The sequence below is a fragment of the Pyxicephalus adspersus genome, chromosome 5 (assembly GCF_032062135.1).
Source record: "Pyxicephalus adspersus chromosome 5, UCB_Pads_2.0, whole genome shotgun sequence".
In the NCBI taxonomy this organism is placed as follows: Eukaryota; Metazoa; Chordata; class Amphibia; order Anura; family Pyxicephalidae; genus Pyxicephalus; species Pyxicephalus adspersus.
In genome coordinates, this window is record NC_092862.1 from 144,161,067 (window position 1) to 144,179,650 (window position 18,584).

An 18,584-nucleotide genomic window follows, 5' to 3' on the forward strand; every position below is an offset into this window, starting at 1 on the left:
ATAAGGACATGGAATTCGGATAAAATGTCACAATTGTATGCGGTGCCAATGGGAAGGACGAGTTTATTTTTACATTGGAAAATATTAGATATTTATGCAGACCATTTCCAAGAAGTGTCATTCCATTCCTGAAGACATCATGTCAGCTGGTACCAAGGTGGTATGGGAGTAACATATGGCCACAATGAAACTTGGGGTTCCACAGCTGCAGTTGGTGCCTCGGTGCCTCAGACTACACCTGGGCAAATCTCAGAGACTATACCAGCTCAGAAAAATTAACCAGAGGGCAATAAAATGAACTTTAAGGATCCAGAGGTCTTCATGAATTAGTCTATTCTTGCTGTACATGGACTTTCAGTGATTTTAAAACTCTTAATGATATCCTAGAGCTCCAGCCCAGTGACTTTGCTTAAGGTCCCTACATGTGCTCAATAATTGTATCTGGAAATGATCTTTCATGATCGTTTCTAGCAACAATGGAGTGACAGATAAACGAACAAGCACTGTACACACAATGCACTCTGTTTTCTAGAACCGGTGGTCCGTGAGAAAATTTTGGTGGTCCACAGAAAAAATTGGACATTATTTGCAATTTTTATGTTTTATTAAAAATAAAACAAAAATAAAATTCTAATAAAATCTTTTATTCTGAATGTCAATTTTCCCTTTTATATTTCACTAGTTAGGTTGTATAAGGCAACCGGTGGCGAGCTATACGCTTCAGTATTGTTTCTGCCATTACAACAGTCACCCCGCTCCGCCAATACCGATTCTCATTCTCCGATTGTTTTCTTTTATTTGTTTATTTCTCAGATGCTCTTTTAGGTAAGTATGACCTTAGCTGTGTATTTTCTTTCACTGTTACATTTAATGTTCAAATAGTTTGACTTTAATAACTATCATTTCTTGTTTGGTCTTAGAATGAAATAAACCCATAATGAGTGAGAAAATGCAAACCAATATTTTTCATTTCCTTAGCAATACCAAAGATAATGCAACTAATTATAATAGTAACAATAGTAATACTTCACCTAACCGTGAGCTGATTCAATGAATCAGAGCCTCCACAGTCCTTGTCAGCACCATTAGGAAAATCATTATTTTACAACGGTATTTATCTTTTTAAAAAAATATATATATATTTATGGTCCGCGTGATTTAAAATGATGAATTTAGTGATCCATGAGGTTACAAAAGGTTGGAGCCCGCTGATCTAGAGAGGGGGGAACGAGTGAGCAGCACCCAGCTGTGCTCTTCTCCTTTCGCTTCTATTATGGTCGCTCATTGTCGGTTGTTCATGGATCCGTCCAGACAAAGGGCGACCCCTGTACTCATGTCAGGTTCTCACCTGAGATTTTCACCCCATTTGTATCGGGCAAGAATCATTTTCATGTGTAGAATTAGGGGCCCTAACATTTGCTGAGACTTATTGCTGACCATACCGTATGCATGATGTTTTCATTTCTAGCCCTGACTCCAATGCCAGGGATTATTTTTATTACCATTGACACCAATGGGTTTTTTTTTACCTCCTTTGTTTGTCCATGCCCACAAGCATATAAATTAGGGAATCGCCCCTTAAAAATCCTGCATTTGCCATTAGATATATATATATATTTTTGGTAAATGTAAATATCCGTTAGGACGGATCCATGAACAATATCAGGCGACTTCTGTCTGATTCTCACCTGAGATGAGCCGGACCGTTTGTATCAGACGAGAATCATTTAACATTTGTAAATAGCCTAGGGCTTTGATTATGATGTTATCAGTCTGCTGCAGGCAGGAGGAACTATTTCCTCAATCACATAGAACACACTATAAGAAAACAAAATCCAGACTCAAAAATAAGCTTATTTTTTTAACCAAATATAGAGGAAGGCAAATGCTGGACCTTTAAGGTATCTACGTTGTAGGTCCTTAAGGTATGGAGATATAAAAGCACTAAAGCATTAAGCAACATAAAATGATAGAAAAAACATAACATAGTTTATTACAGAATAATATTGATAGCGTATTTCCAATGTTTAACACAAATGATGCCTCCAATGTGCAAAACCCATTATCACATATCTCTAGAGAATGACCAATAGTGCATTCTGGGGTACCCTGGATACTAATGTGGTCCCAACTTTGTTCAATTTCACCGAAATGTATCTGTATTTATCCCATTGATGCCTATATGCCATCTTCTTCCAGTGCTCAATCTTATTATCCATCCAGCACGCCCTATTCTTTAAAGCAGAACATTGCGAGCCGGCAGGTTCTTCATTGCTGGCAGGTGATGTCCCTACTGCACTAAAATAAACTTACCTGTATTTTTGTTTTTTTTCTCTGCACTCCATTGTGGATGCCACCACCTTAACCAGGTGTTTTTCAGAATCCTGGATCTTCAATTATCCTAATTGGTCAGGTCAGAATGACGCAACCCCCACACATGTGCATGGGATTTAATTCCTTCTCAGCATTTGGCTACACCAGAACAGGACACCAAGCTGGACATGTGCAGCTCAGTGTACATTGAAGAAATAATTGCAAACAGGTAAGTGCGTTTTTTTTTTTTTTTGCAGAAGAGACGACTTCAATCCATTCTGCATTAACCCACCTGGCGGTCTAATTCTGTCCGTATTTCCATGCAAAAGGAGTTACATTTTTTTTGCAAATTTTTTGGAAATTTATTTTACATTGTGGGCCTATAATTCTTAGGTATTATTATTCACTAAAATATATCCAATATTTATTACATTTAATAATCAATTTTAAATAAAAAAGCACAAAAATCTGTTAAAAAAAATAAAAAAAATAGTTAAATATGTAATATAACTGTATAGTAGCATTTATAATATATATATATATATATATATATATATATATATATTGTGAGGGGTTTAGCTCAGGATCACCTTTGCTGGGGTCAAAGGACACTTGTCTGATTCATCCAATTTAGATCACACACTATGGTTAAGCTATGGTTAAGAGGTATAAGTGTTAAGCTGACTTGTAGCCAGGTTTATTTGAAGGTTGCAGATAAAATAACAAAAAATAGCAAAAGAAAACCTTGCCTGTCTGGCACTTACAATACATCCGACGTTCCTGTCTATCAGCTGGAGGGCTTCTCCCTCTTAGCTCCAAACAAAGCTTTCAGCAACCTTTTACTCAGGTTTGAGTTCATCCACACAGACCGACTGTCTGTGTCCCCAGCAGAGAGCTCACTCACACAGTCCCCCTGGCTGTGTCTCTCCAAATAGAACTGCACTGACACAAACCCATCTGTCTCTCTCCAAGGCAAGCTGGGCACGCACAGACCCCTGTCTGTGTCTCTCCAAGTTAAGATTTTGACTGAGATCCTGGCTCTATGTTATATCCCCACCCTCAGTGCTTCTTCATTAATTATCTCCCAGGTGAGAGTCTGCCACCTGCTACTTCACACAGGAGAGGAATCTTGGGCAAATATACCTCACATAAAAGAGGAATCCTGGGCAAATATATCTCCCTTCCACCTCCAATCCTGCCTTGATGTCATAATACATATAAATATATATATATATATATATATATATATATATATATATTTAAGATTTCTTTGTTTACTTCTTTCATTACAGTTATTTTGTATTGAATCCAATACAATTTTTTTTTAATTTCCCGCCAGACCTCCCGCCCGCACCGTTGCATGTACCGACATCAGCATCAGTACCAACACCGAAGATCAGTAGTCAGTCACACACAGGAAACAAATATGTGGATAATTTGTGTGAGAATTAGCTGAACACCTGAGCTGCATATCCATTTTGGATCAGTGGGCCCAATTTATTAAAGCTCTCCAAGGCTGGAGAGGATATACTTTAATCAAAGAAGCTGGGTGATCCAGCAAACCTGGAATTGATCTGGTCCAGGATTCAAAACAATTGTTAGCAAATACCAAATGACTTTGAAGAAACCCGTTCCAGGTTTGCTGGATCATCCAGATTTACTGATAAAAGTGTATCCTCTTCAGCCTTGGAGAACTTTAATAAATCGGGTCCAAGTGATTGAGAAAGTATTAAGGGATCAGAACATCAACTAGGCAAACCAGACCAGATCAGGAATGGCGGCTTACATCATCTCTGAGTGAAAGGTCTACTTTAAGGCCCAACTTCAGAATGTCCGGCCAAACCCATCCTTGGTCCAGCATTGGGCTTTACAAAACTCTCCTTCACCTGAAGAACCTTGAAAGCTCCTACAAACCAGAGAGGCCAATTTCAAGTAGATCCCAGGTAACCTATAAAAATGTTTTTGAACCATGGGGCTGAGAAGACCTCCAGAAGAAAGCCAATACCATGACAATAAAACATTACAAACATCTCTATACATGCAACTCATCTACCACAAAATCATTTTGGATGGAGGGGCCGTGCTAGGACCAGGAGTCCATGGAAAGGTTGCTTTGTGCACACAACTGCTGGTTCAGGTGTTTGTAGGGGAAAGGACCTCTGAGCCTTCTCTAGAAGGGGTCGCGGTCAGAGACAATTTGGGAAACAGGCGCAGGAAGTGACGGCAGTGTGTTTTTATAGACCTGTTGTTTCCTCGTAACCCATCAGAGAAGCTGAGGCCTCCGCATTGTCTCTACACGCGGTGATAATGGCTGTCCCCACGCCAGATTCGAGTCCAGTCACTTCCTGGGGTTTCTAACCTCACGAGCCACCCGCTGTGATGATCTGCAGGCGGGAAGTGTCTTTAGGGCTCAGCAAAATAGCCCATTGTTGTCTATAAAAGTTTCAGATGTTCAGAATTATGAGACAAAAACTTACGTTTGTAAAAGGATGGATGGAAAAAAGTTTGCAACTTCACAAAATAAACAAGAAAAATCCTTTTTTTGGGGTTCTGAGATTTTTTTTTTAAGTTTTTGGTTGCTGGGGATTTAATTATCACTTTGTACCCAGATTGTCTTTTAAGCAGCTTGCATCATCCCCAACCTCCTTTAGCAAAGATGTTCCTTTCTCAGCATCCCCAGCAAATACGCTGATGAAGGGGATTTGGGAATATGTTCTGCAGCCAATCAGACGATTAGTTCCTGGCTTCATTCCTGTTCTGCTATTGGCTGCTGGTCCTATTAAAAGATCTCAAATCCCAGGTTCTGGTTGCTGGATCTTCATTGTGTTACCTGTGACTTTACCCAGCTGTCCTCTGCCTGATTATGGATACTGGACCTGACCATGACCCCGTTTATGGAACCTGGACCATTTAGACCAGCCTCCCTCAACCTTTTGAGAACCCTTTTTAGGTCTCAGGGAAACCCCAGCTAAAACCAAATTATTGGGGATAAACGGGGAAAAAAGCCTTCTAATCTGGTGGTTAGAGGAAAAAATGCCCCCCTTGCAGTTGTGGGTAGAATACTATCTTTATGGACAACTAAAAACACCATGGAATCCAAGTGGTGTTGGCTCCAGAGGTATGCTGGCATCATTGAATGGGTGGTCAATCAGCCACTTTTTGAGGAACCTCTTTTATCTTCTGGAGGGACCTTGAGGTTCCACAGATGCTTGGTTGGGAATGGCTAGTCTAGAATTTGATTTTTGCTTGCCACCTGCCCTGACCCCAGTTTCTCAACCAGGGTTCATCCAGAGGTTGCCGGGGGTTCCTTGAACAATTACCAGTTTGCACCTCTCAGGTCAGTATAAGTGACCCCAATCATCTTTTTGGCTATCTGTAAGGGTGACATTCTTCCCAATGGCCAACAATGTAAGAGGAATTCTTCCCACTGACCCCCACACTAATATACTGTGATCTGTGGATATAGGAATTATAGCAAGCGTTCCATGAAGAGCTGAAAGTTATTTCCAGGGATCCCCCATGATATAAATGTGGAGAAACACTGGTCTGGACCTTTTCTCTCACCAGTTGCCCAACCCTGACCTCCAGTTTACGTCTAGCCGAGCTTCTCACCCACCCGGTACTTCATCTCTGGTTTCCTTACACCTAAGCCATCTGTTCCACTTGCCCCTGATGGGGAGGGCCCGGGGGGCGCTACCTCGTGTTATCCCTGCAGCAAAGTAGTCCAGGGGCCACTAGGGTTAACATATCATCATTTCTTGCAGCTTGCTCTGGTGAAAACTAGGAGATACTTGGACTTGGTGCCCCTGGTAATCCCACGCCTGGTGCCAAGGGGCATAGCCCTAACAGAGACTGGAGGGCAGATTTATTGAAGGAGACGTTGGAGGGCAGATTTGAAGGGGGGGGCAGAACACTGATGATGCCTCTTCTGGTTGGGGGGGGGGGGCAGGGGTGGTCTAAGTCTTCTAGGCTGAATGGTGCTGGACTTGTGGATGATCCGGCTCTGTTCCAGGACTTCAGAACTGAACACAGAAATGTGTAAGTGAATCCAAACCAAAATGAGTGAAAATGTTTTTCACGCTCACATGCACAGCAGATGACACATAAACAGAGCTTATGAAAGAGCAGGAGATAGAAACCAGACAAGACGGAGGCTGTGTATGTGCAGGCAGAGAGCCAGAGCTCAGCAGAGGCCCCCAGATCCTCCAATCCCAAGCCGGAGGATTCACAGCCCAGCGCAATCCACCATCATCACCCCATGAGTGTATTAAAGAGAACCTGTCATCCAAATTATAAGGCTGGGGCAGACCATTTACTGTGCCAGTGAAAGTGGGTTGAATGATCCTAACCCAAAGAATAGGGGCATTTAGGGGCAAAAAAGTTCTGCAAGGGCAACCTCAGATTGAAGGTGAGTATTGCAGCAAAAATGTTAACTGTCTGAGACAGATCAGCTCTGGTTGCAACCTTGGGACTGGATACAAGGTTACAGTTTGATCCTTGGGGGAGAGGATGCTCATTTTTATGATAATCAGCCCCCTTTTGGATTGTAAGCTCTTGTGCCATTGTCTATATCTGTCTGTCATTTGCAACCCCTGTTTATTTGTACAGCGCTGCGTAATATGTTGGTGCTATATAAGTACTGTTTATTATTATTATTAATTATAATATTATTAAAGAACAGCACATACATTCACACACTACATTCACACAAAGCATGTGAATAGATGATCCAGATAGTGACGCAGCGCTCCTGGTTGGAGTCCAGGAACATAACAAGTGACGTTGCCTTACAGCCAAAGTGCGTCGCTGGCTTATGCAACCGAATGGCAGACCCCCTACCCCCCAACTGGGCACCGCGCCATCCACAGCAATAGAATTGTTTACATTACCAGTCCTGCGTTGTCACTGAACCACTTGAAGATTTCAAACATAAGAGCTACGTCCTAAAACACAAGGTGTCCCGGCGTCTCTCGGCCATGTTCACAATGTCAGGCACAGATTGGCTGCACCTCTCACCTTGTTACAAAATTGCAATCTGATCGGTGGAGGAGACTGAGGAAATGCTTCCTCCTGCCTGCAGCAGACTAATGACTTTATCACAATGTAGGCAAAATCATTGGATTTGAGCTCAAGAATGGCACCTTGATAATAAAAGCTGGAGCATTTTTTTATTATGACAGGTGTTGGATATCATGACGTTGGGGTTGTATTCATGCAGAATGAATGGTGCACTAAGCTTTGCATATTCACATTTCTTCTGTAACAGGGAGAATCTTATTTATCACAACCAACACAAAAATACTCCATACACCTATAATGCACAATACTGTCCTTCCCATCATCCCAATCACTAATTTAAGTGTCCACAATTAAGTCATTGCTACTTTGGCGCCCCCTGGTGCTTTACCAAGGTATAAAACTCGTTTTAGAAGGGGGGCATCACATAACAGTGGACAATGCTGCCACCTAGTGGTCGTAATTCAGACCTTTGCCGATTGTGAAAGTTGCAACTACTGATTTGCACTTCATGGTGTTATTGCCATCCCTGTAATACCACCAAGCAGGCCCTGACCTGGAATGAAGTCAGTGGCAGGTAAGTTGTACAAATTGAAGTTTATAACTTTCGGACTTCATTAGTTGCCTAATCCTAGAAAGCATCAAGAAGAAAATCTGCATCATACACAGTCAGCAATCACATCTCCTATATTTTTATTTATTTAAAGTTACCTTTATAGTTTTAAACATTAAATTGCATCCAATTAGATTTGGGGGGTATTTGATTTGTGTAGATTTTCTGTATTTTATATAAAGTATAGAATACTCCTGATTTCCTAGAATGAAGACAGGTTGTGGTCTCTAACCAAGTGACCCCAAGGAAAGTGAAGGCAACACTGCTCTGGGTTGCTGATTCTGTAAAAGTGTCACACGAGGCTGATAGAGCCCAAAAACATCATTGCTCCATCAATAACATGCAAAGTTGGCAACACCCGACACGTTTCGGGATAGAATCCACCTTCATCAGGGCTTCACTGGTTGTCAAGAGCTGAGAAATGATGGCTGTGCAGAGTTCTGGAGAGAATGGTGATGGTGATGTGTGTGTGGGGGGGTAGTTGCTGTATAACCCCCCAACAAACATTGGATGTTTCTAATATTAAATACTTTGATGTCATAAATTGCATTGGAACCTCAAGATCATCTGTGTGTCCTTCCACATATCAGAAAAAAGGTGATTACAGCTCAGTTCCGGGTTTCCACTTTGTATACATACCTTTTATTTCCTTCTGCAATAAAATCAACCTACCTGCCTGCAGATTTGTTTTAAGTACCACTCCTTGCTCCATCATGGGCACCGCCATCTTGACTGGGGGCACACTTTGCACTTCCCTATCTCAGACATAGCAAGGAATCTGCCCTCCCCATTGCCCGCCTCCTCCAGGGTCACATGTTCACATAAAATAGGGAATATCAGCTAGTCATGTGACTATGAGCTCCCAGGATCTGCAATGGAAGTTCTTTAAAAAGCCCCCCAATCTTGAACGGAGCACTTACCAGAATACAGAATTGTTCCCTACATCTTACCATCATATTTTGACCTATGTCCCCCATAGTAAATATGTATCTCAGGCTGCGCAAAGGATTCTCAGAGCACAACTGGTTTCCCAATCAGGAAGACAATGTTAAAGTTAAAGCACTAATTGCAACCGGAAATGGCGCTATGCAAAAAAATGAGCAGAAAAGACACTTGCATTGCTCCTATGTTAATAGCTAATGTCAACTTGAGCTACTGAGCTCTGTAAATACTACTTTTTCATAGATAATGCCATCTGCTGGTTTGTTAGAAAAATATTAATTTAATTTTTAGATGTGAATTTTTTATTGGCAGGTTTTTGGTCGCTTGTATCTTGTAGCCCCGAAATTAGCAGAGCAGTTTTGCGCCCCTTTAAATTATTGCAAACATTTTTGCACTTTATGCTGAATCGGCACATTTGCAAAATTCAGCAGCACGCAGTATTTCCAGCAGAGGGCGCCGTTGGTAAAAAAAAAAAAAAAAAAAAAAAGCAGATCACGTGGGGACGACTTCCACGTGACCAACAGGGTTACAGGCATGGCGCGACAGCGGCTTCTCTCCCTCCTGAGCCGACCTTGGGTCCGCCGGCTGAGCGGCAGCTGCTGTCCGCTGAGGGAGCACCGTGGACTGCTACGGATCCGCGGTCCGAACTCTCCGGGCTTCCTGCAAGGGCTCGTCACCAATGACACAGAGAGACTGGGGGAGGGCGCCGTGTATGCTCACCTGCTCAACGTGCAAGGGCGGAGCTTATTTGACGTCATCCTGTACAGGTAACGCAGAGTGTGGGCACGCACAGCTGGGCAGCCATTTTTACTCCTGGCAGAGCTGCAAACTTTTCTCTATAAAATGCAGAATTGCTGATAATTTTTCTGAACATTGCAATAATTATGAGTTGCTGTTAAGATGTGTTATGGTGCTAAATTGTAGCAATCTGTTGTCATCTGCTGCAAAAACTCCTATAACCTTTTATTTCCATGATATTCCATTGTTGTGTATACACCTGCATGGGAAACAAGGAACCAGAAAAGGGCTGACTGGCAATTTAATGTCCTATAGAGCTGCAGATATGTATTGTGGGAATGGAGACGAGCCCAGAATTTATCTAACATGAGCAGTGGTGCTCTGTGTCTGTGAGATAAAGTATCTGCGCCCCTCCCACTGCCAGCACCATGTTTCTGAACTTAAAGTGGACCTGTCATCACAGTTTTAACATAATATAAAGAAGGGTGGATTTCCATTTATATCATGGGAAAAATTAGTTAATTAATTTAATGGGGGCCCTGGCAGTAAAGACTGACGGGAAACCCACAGTTTTCTGGGATACCTACAACACATATCCCAGGTACCTGCAGGCTGCTGCTTTTTCTCATGCTTGAGATCGAGCATCTAGGGCTTTCCCATATTGTAAAAAAAAAAGTGCCAATCTCACATTAACATAATAAAAACATAGAAACTCCATGCATTCTTCCAGCAGCTTATATGTCACTACAGGATGTGCAAGCAGGTGGGAGGAACCAAAGCTTACAGCAGGGGGAGATGATATTCGGCTAATCTGTTCTTTAGATTTCTCACAACACCGACACTTAGGCCCGATTTATTAAAGCTCTCCAGGGCTGGAGAAAAAACACTTTCTCCAGTGAAGTTGGGTGATCCAGCAAACCTGGAATGGATCTGGTCCAGGATTCAAAACATTTGCTATCAAATGGCATTGAAGAAATCCATTTCAGGTTTGCTGGATCACCCAGCTTCACTGGAGAAAGTGTATCCTCCCCGGCCTTGGAGAGCTTTAATAAATGAGGGCCATTGCATCCTAACTTTCAGTATATCCTCAGTCGTCAGGTTAGAAAGACATAAAATATCATTCAGACTGGAAGACTGGGGACGTCCTGTTGTGGAAATCAGTTACTGAGAGCGGCTAAAAATGTCATAATTTAAGTTGATTTTTAATTTGTTTTTAATTTATTGTGTATCACTAGCCTAAATGTTTTCATTTTGCATGAAGTATAAAATGCTCAGAACCCTTTTTGTTATTTTTCTTACTGTCTGTGTCCCATTGGGGAGAATTTCCTTCATTTCCTGTCTCAGTAACAGAAGTCACATGAAACTGATTTAATCAGTATCCCCCCTCCCGCTGACCAATCAGGAAATATCTTCTTGATAGCCCTTGGCTATTTAGCAGGCCCGGACACAGCACTCAGTGTTTGTGCAACGTGTCTCCACTAGTGCCGAGCCCCTAGCTCTGCTGAGCATTTCCTCTACACCTGTCTGGTAATTGTTTCCCAGTCTGTTCCCGGTCCCATTCTGTTGTTCCTTTGTCTTTTCTCTTGTGCTCTTTTTGTGTTCCCTTTGTCTTTGGTGACCCCCGTGCCACCCGTACCCTTTGACCCCTTCTGTGTCTTAAGTGACCTTGGGGTCACCCGTACCACCTGTCTCTTCTGGTGTCTCCTGTGTTCCCCTGTGTCGGCAGGCACCCCCATATTGCCGGTGTCTATTTTCTGGTTCCTGACCCTGGCTTTTTTTCTGACCTCTCTTACTTCCTGTATGCCTTGACTCTGACTTTCTTGACTATTCCCCTGCTTAGTGATTCGGTACCATACTCTGTTCTGCCCACCCTGCTGTGCCCAAGGACCCCAACCTGGCAACAGCCTGCAGCGCAACATCCTCACCACTAGAGGCTCTGGAGAAGACCTGGCTGCTTAGATTCTCCACCTTAGCTCTTCTCAGGGCAAAGACCACTATTCTGCAATCTATAGTGCCCCCTAGAGGCTCTGTCTCTCCAAGTGTGACACCAACAAGGGTTTTATCATTATTTTTTAACTCTAAAAACAGAACTGGACTGAAAGTTTAAAAATAAATATATATGACTTTATAAATATATTATCATTGATGTCTCCTACAGGCTCTCTGCACAAACAAATGGGCAGTCTGATATTCTACTAGAATGTGACATCCAGGCATTGGAAACCATCCAGAAACATCTGCAGGTCTACAACTTCCGAAAAAAGGTGGAGGTGTTCCCCTGCCCGGAGCTGTCCGTGTGGGCTGTGCTTCCAGGTCAGAAACCACAGGATCCTCCAGGAGAGAAACTGCCAAGCCCGGTGGTGGTGTGCAGCCCTGACCCTCGACTACCAGTTATGGGATGGAGAATTGTGGCTCAGGGTGAGGGGGATATCTCCGGCCTCCTGCCCAAAGCTCATCTGGGGAACTACGAGGAGTACCTTAAGCACAGATATGAGAATGGTAGGTATGGATCAAATAAGGTCTAATGGGTTGTTGATCTTGAAAAACAATATCATGCAAATAGGTGACAACCCTTACCAATTGTTCCACACATCTATTGAAATGGGTAAGTACAATACCAATGGAGGAGAAAAGAAACAAAATAATGGAGTATTGAGTCCCATGAGTTTCAATTACATGGGCCCGACTCGTTTCGCTGATAGGATATTCTGCTTCTTCAGGGGATACATTTCAGCATGCTTGATGCTTTACTGGTGTAGCACTAAGGTATAGTAATGGTAGAGATAGCTCAATGGTAGACTGCCAGATGCCACTCATGTATTGTACTACCTGCACATGTAGAAGAGCTGACACTTCTGGAATGTTACCTGAGAAAAGAAAAAAGAACCCTACCATAATTCATAGTCCTTCTACACACCTGCAAAATAGATGGCATGTTCTCTACCATTGAGGTACATGCTTTATAGAAGTCGATCCTAATATACTCCTGTCCTACTCTAATAAAGCACCAAGCCTGCTGAACGGAACTGTTCCCCTGAAGAAGCAGAATACCCTATCTGCGAAACGCGTGTGGTCGAAACTCACAGGACTCAATTTTTCTATTATTTGCCTATGGATTTGCTGCCTATGGATGGATGTTATTAGGTTATTGATAATTATTGTAATACACATACTCTTATGTTAACTGATTGGAAATAAATGATTATTTCTCTAACACACATTCTACTATAAACTTTTCTTTTCATCTTTCCTCCTCCACTGTTATTGATCTTGAAAAACAGCTACAGCTTAAGTGGAAAAGCCTGTTCTCTGCCAGCATGGTGCAGAGATGTACCCTTGGTGTAAAAGCAATGGACTTACCACAGAAGTCCAACATACTGTCTGCTGAGTCAAACCCATAGCTGTGCAGTTAGCAATACTACTGCTGAATAGAGAGCTATGACTCACGGATGATGTATTCATTTAGACTTTCATAATATTATTCATATATAATCTTTGTTTTATAGTTATATGTTAAAACATGATAAAGGATTTCTAAAGCACTCTGAGCTAGCTATATAGAGAAAATCCCATGGAAAGCTTACTTTGCAGGGAGGATAAAACGAGACTGGAGTTCCTCCTGGTGGCTGGACTGAAGATGTGTTATATTGATAAGGAATGTTCCATATGTACCTGATTGAAAAAAAGAAAAAAAATCCCTGAATATAGTACAAAAGAATGTACAAAACTTTACATTCTCTTAAAATATATTTTCTTGTTCCCTTACTAAATATCTACAATCCTTTTCAGTGTTCAACACAGAAATTTTATTCTAAGCCAGGTGTGTGGAAATTGTAGGTGGGTGGTGACCCCTGTATTGTGACCCAACTCTACAGCCGGGTGAGTACTAAAAAGTGCCGGGTGGTGCGCCCAGCTAAAAGGGGCCGGGGAGAACACTGCTTTTGTTTGAATTTCCCTCTGCTGTCAATTCATTAACTGCATACCCATTGGGATCTGCTTGGCTTCCTTTAGCATGGCACAGTCTGGCTTCGGAAAGACGTTTGCCCTGTGGCAACCCCATAATAATGGCCATAGATTTGGGGCCACAATAAGGTCATATCGGTGACATGTGGCCAACTGGCATCAAAGGAATCCTTGCAGCTCCGATCAATGGTAGCCTTAGGCTGCTCAGTTAAACAGTTTTACCAATTGGATTCTAAGTGTGGCATTCCCCATTGATAGAGATTTTTTAAAGAAAGGGGACCCTGCAGTAACAAATGACAGGCAGGTAAGTTAGGTGAATCATACAAGGGCATGATTAAACTGCTGAAGGATCCGTTTTCATACTACCTGTTTATTCTATGCTATCCCTTAGTATTGGCATCATGATGACCCTCTTAGATAACAATGTTAAAACTACATATGCAGCCTGGTATGACCTCTATAAAGGCCAAGCCCAGTTAACATGAATATCCTATTTTAATACCAGTAGAATGAGTCACATTTGCCTAAATCCTTAGAATATTTGCCAGCAAATTGTTTTTCTGCTGAAGTTCTTGTTTAGCGGCCCCCCTTCCCTTACCCCTCCATCCCATTCATTGTATTTGTCTATTGGACAGTGTATGGCCTCCAGCTGGAGATGTTTGGTAAAGTTTGTGGTCGGGAGAGTTTATTTTAGGAATTCCTGAGTTATTTTTTAGGTTGCTGGATGAATCCCCCCCCCCCCCCAACTCCCCACTTTACCCCACCATGCACATTCATCTGGAAGATTATTTGGCTGTGCTCAGTAGCTGCTCAATACAAACATAGAGAATTAGGACGGTACAACGTGTCCCAATTTTGTGCTTCAAGTCCCTGCTCTAGAAAAAACGATAGGAAGTATATTTACTCTGATTCCATCCAAAGTGCCTAGATGGGGATGACATTATCCCCCTTCCAGGTAGAACCCTATGGAAGGTAGGAATTATATTTACTCTGATTCCATCCAAAGTGCCTAGATGGGGATGACATTATCCCCCTTCCAGGTAGAACCCTATGGAAGGTAGGAATTATATTTACTCTGATTCCATCCAAAGTGCCTAGATGGGGATGACATTATCCCCCTTCCAGGTAGAACCCCTATGGAAGGTAAGAATTATATTTGCCCTACCCCCATATTCTGTCCTTAGTGCCTAGGCAAAGATGACATTACCCCATTCCAGATAGTGCCCTATGGAAGGTAAGAACTATATTTACCCCTAGATTCCATCCACAGTTTTGGAAGATAGGGTAAGGTAAGTATAATTTAAACTTTTGCCCCTTTGCAAGGTGGGGCAATAAGTTATGTGGGTGCATTTAGCAATTCTACTTGTTCATAGTGTTTTTGCTGAGCTTCTTTCTAAATAATAATATTCCCAGACTTCTGACTCATTGGACTTTATGTCTCATTGAATATGGCTTCACATGCATTGCAGGTGTCATATGGAGAATAGGGCCACCTATTATTTGTGGCAATAGCTCTTGTAAACCACCCCTGGGACCCCAAAATCCATGCATGACCTCCAGCTAATTTTGGAAACCTTTTATGCAAACCCCGATTCCATATTGTATTCCACAATGAAGAGGTTTCCTTGCATATAATCAAGGCCATAAACCTAAATGTGCCACCTATAAAAATTAATGGCCATAAAAGAGCAGCAGCACATGATTCTATGCTGACGTGTAGAATGGTGAACACTGTACTGAATAGGATGTATAGAAAGCTGGGATTTAGGTATAGCATGTGCCCCAGGTACTCCAGATTCCTCCCACATTCACATGCAGGGAGCTTATTTAACTCCCCCCCCCCAAAAAAAACTGGCATTAGACTTTGGTAATGATATATGACTATGGTTAGATTAGATTGTGAGCTCTTTTGAGCTAGACTATGGACTTTGTGAAGGGCTGTGTTATATGAAGGCGCTAAATAAATACAAGTTATTAATATTATTAAGCTACCTTAAATAGGTGCAGGAAGTATGTGCAGGAATTACAGTGTGTTTGCTATTTAGGAAATTCTTGGCATTAGGAAGTAGAGATGGTGTTAGAATGTACTATATGTCTAAACTGGGAACCACCAAATATTTTTTTTTTGGGAAGGGGACACCTTTTAAGGAGTTAGGACTTGTGAGTGGACTGTCCTGCCCTTCAGCATGTTGTAGTCAAGCTTTGATTGCGAGCCTCTCTCTGTGAACCATCATGTACCATCATGGGCCCTTCACCTTTGTGGGGGTCCATAATGATGGTGCATTGTTGGGGGCGGTCAAATTTGCTCCCACTGAGCTCCCTCTGACCCTATTGAATTATCAAAATTGATCATGAGTTAAATTTTGAGATCCAAACAGCTGTTACAAACTATAAAAAGTTGTTGTTTAGAGTTCTCGTACTTCACTAAACTAAATCTTCTTGATGAATGTCCAAACTTGTGTAAATATGAGAAGGATAAACATCACCAGATTTGTTCTTGTTTTCCTAGGCGTTCCAGAGGGAGTTAAGGATCTTCCCCCGGGGGTGGCTCTGCCGCTGGAATCCAACTTGGTTTACATGAATGGAATCAGCTTTTCCAAAGGATGTTACTTGGGCCAAGAGCTAACGGCCCGGACTCACCACACCGGAGTTATCCGCAAGCGGTTGGTGCCGGTGCACCTCTCGTCCCCATTATCCGCTGAATGTGAGCAATTGGAAGTAGTCACACTGTCGGGGAAAGCAGCCGGTAAATACAGAGCTGGAATTGGAGACTTAGGGCTTGCGTTGTTGAGGTTGGAACACCTCGGAGTGGAACTTCAAATAAAACTAGGAGGCCGAGAGCCGGTCAATGTGAAGGCCTCTGCTCCCGAGTGGTGGCCAAAACCTGCAAGTAGTTCATAAACAAGAATGCATCAGCCAAGAGACCTCACTTTGACCGAATGAGTGTTGAATATTATTATATTTTTTATGGATTGCTGGAAATCGCTGTGCCTTTTGTCTTATCTATTAGAGTTATAGCGCCTCTTTGTGGTTATACATGATCATTATTTAATTTCTGTGGACCATGTTACAGCCTTCATAAATAAAGATAAAAACCGCATTCAGAATGTGAATCCACCTATGGCGACTGCCCTCTCTTAGTTGTTCTAGATTTTGCTCACAACAGACCAAACTATATATAGAACTTCTCATACAAAAGCTGGAAATATTAGGCACTGGACAAGGAGTAAATACAAACATTTATTAATATTTAAGTATTTAGATGATGAAATGGTAAACCAAAAATATCAAGACACAAAAAAACATCAAGACACAAAAAAAGTTGTCACCAGGCATTAGGGGAAGTTTTGGCTATTTGGGCCATTTATGGAATAACATTTTTTATTCCTTTAATTAGGAATGCTATATCTGGCCTTCCTAGCCAGAGCACATTTTACCATTTTACTATGTTTACATTCAGCAAAAAAGGAAGAGTGGCAGGTCAGTGCTCAACCCAGAATTTTTTTTGAGCCGGGTGGGAAGAAATTGTAGGTGGGTGGCAGACCCTGTATTGTGACCCAACTCATCAGTAACCATCCAAAAACAGCCGGGTGTTTGCTGAAAAGTGCTGGGTGGTGCGCCCGGCTAAAAGGGGCTGGGGAGAACACTGCAGGTTCTCTTTAATGAGACATCTAAGGTGTATTAGACCCCTTATGTCTCCGCTTCCCCCTACACTAGTAGATTAGCAAACATTTTTGATTATATGCTTCTTCATCTTCAGGTTTGGCTCAGTTCGGGATCGATCATTAATTACTTTATCACCGATCATCCTCAGCTGCACAGTGGTTTTTGCCATTCCCTGGTTCACAGAAGCTGTAGGTGAACCCAGAAATGGTGAATGGCACACGGGGCATTACAAACCAATGCCACTGAACATGTGATCAGCCAGGAGCCATTAGTGACCTGACCCCACATAAGTCTGCATTATGTAAAATCTGCAGCTTTCAATAAAATAATATTTGGTGATTCTGCCATGAAGGACCTTTGTTCAGTTACTTCCTGTTGTAGGATGGCAGTACACTGTCTCTGACTCTGAACTGTAATCATTTGTAGTCACCATTAACACACAACCCTGGTGGAGACGTCAAGGTGCCATGCTGACACACATTGCCCAGGCTTGTCCCATGGATATCACTGTTATGAAGCTGGTTCAGAGCAATATTATGCAAATAACAGAGAGGAGAGAGAGCATATGGACAGGAAGTGGCAATTGTCCATGATACACAGTGCACAGAGCCATTTCATGGGGGTTAATTAAAGTCCAACATGGGGCTATTTTAATTTTTTTGGCTGCTGTCCTCACAATAATTCCTTTTTAATGCAACCCAAAAGACTGATGGCATATAGTGAGTGCAGGGTGTCGTGGACCTACCCCTTGACGGGGCATCAACAAGGCACCATCAGCTTATAAGAGTAGTGATACAAGGAACAGTGCAGACATCATAATGCAGGTACTGCTCCCCCATAAGTCACATGACTGGCCAAAATACATTTTAAAATACACTTACCTACACTCCATAAAGGCCACATTGTTCTTTGTTTTTTTGTTGGGTGGCAACCCTACGGTGAATCAAGTGCCATACTGTGGTTTAATAATACGGCTTAGTTACATGATCACTGGCCAGCACCCAGACACTGGCAGTGGTTCTGGCGGATTCGGACCCGATCTCTGATGTGGTCTAAATCAACTCCTCAGTAGCATCTACTTGCAACTAACCTATATCATATATGCTAGTAACTGTCAGTTACATTGCTAATAATCAGTTAAATCTAACTGAAATTCTAATCAATTTCTGTTGAATTATAAGGCAGAATTGTTACAATCATTTGCGAGCCAGTAAGTTACACACAAAATGTGAAGCCCATCTGCACATGTGTACCTGGCCTTAGGCCAATAGGTCCCCAGACATTTTTAGCAATACAATGATTGGGCTGCGAATATACCACATAAGGTCCCCTG

The 18,584-nt window shown here is 42.2% G+C and overlaps 1 protein-coding gene across 1 annotated transcript; it reads left to right on the forward strand.

Moving 5' to 3' along the window:
• Positions 1-9,386: 9,386 nt before the first annotated feature.
• On the forward strand, positions 9,387-16,685 carry IBA57 (iron-sulfur cluster assembly factor IBA57). The gene is made up of 3 exons (XM_072413010.1): positions 9,387-9,651; positions 11,781-12,121; positions 16,095-16,685. Exons 1-3 carry the CDS (start codon positions 9,419-9,421, stop codon positions 16,484-16,486), a joined length of 966 nt encoding a protein of 321 aa, XP_072269111.1. The 5' UTR covers positions 9,387-9,418; the 3' UTR covers positions 16,487-16,685.
• Positions 16,686-18,584: the final 1,899 nt, after the last annotated feature.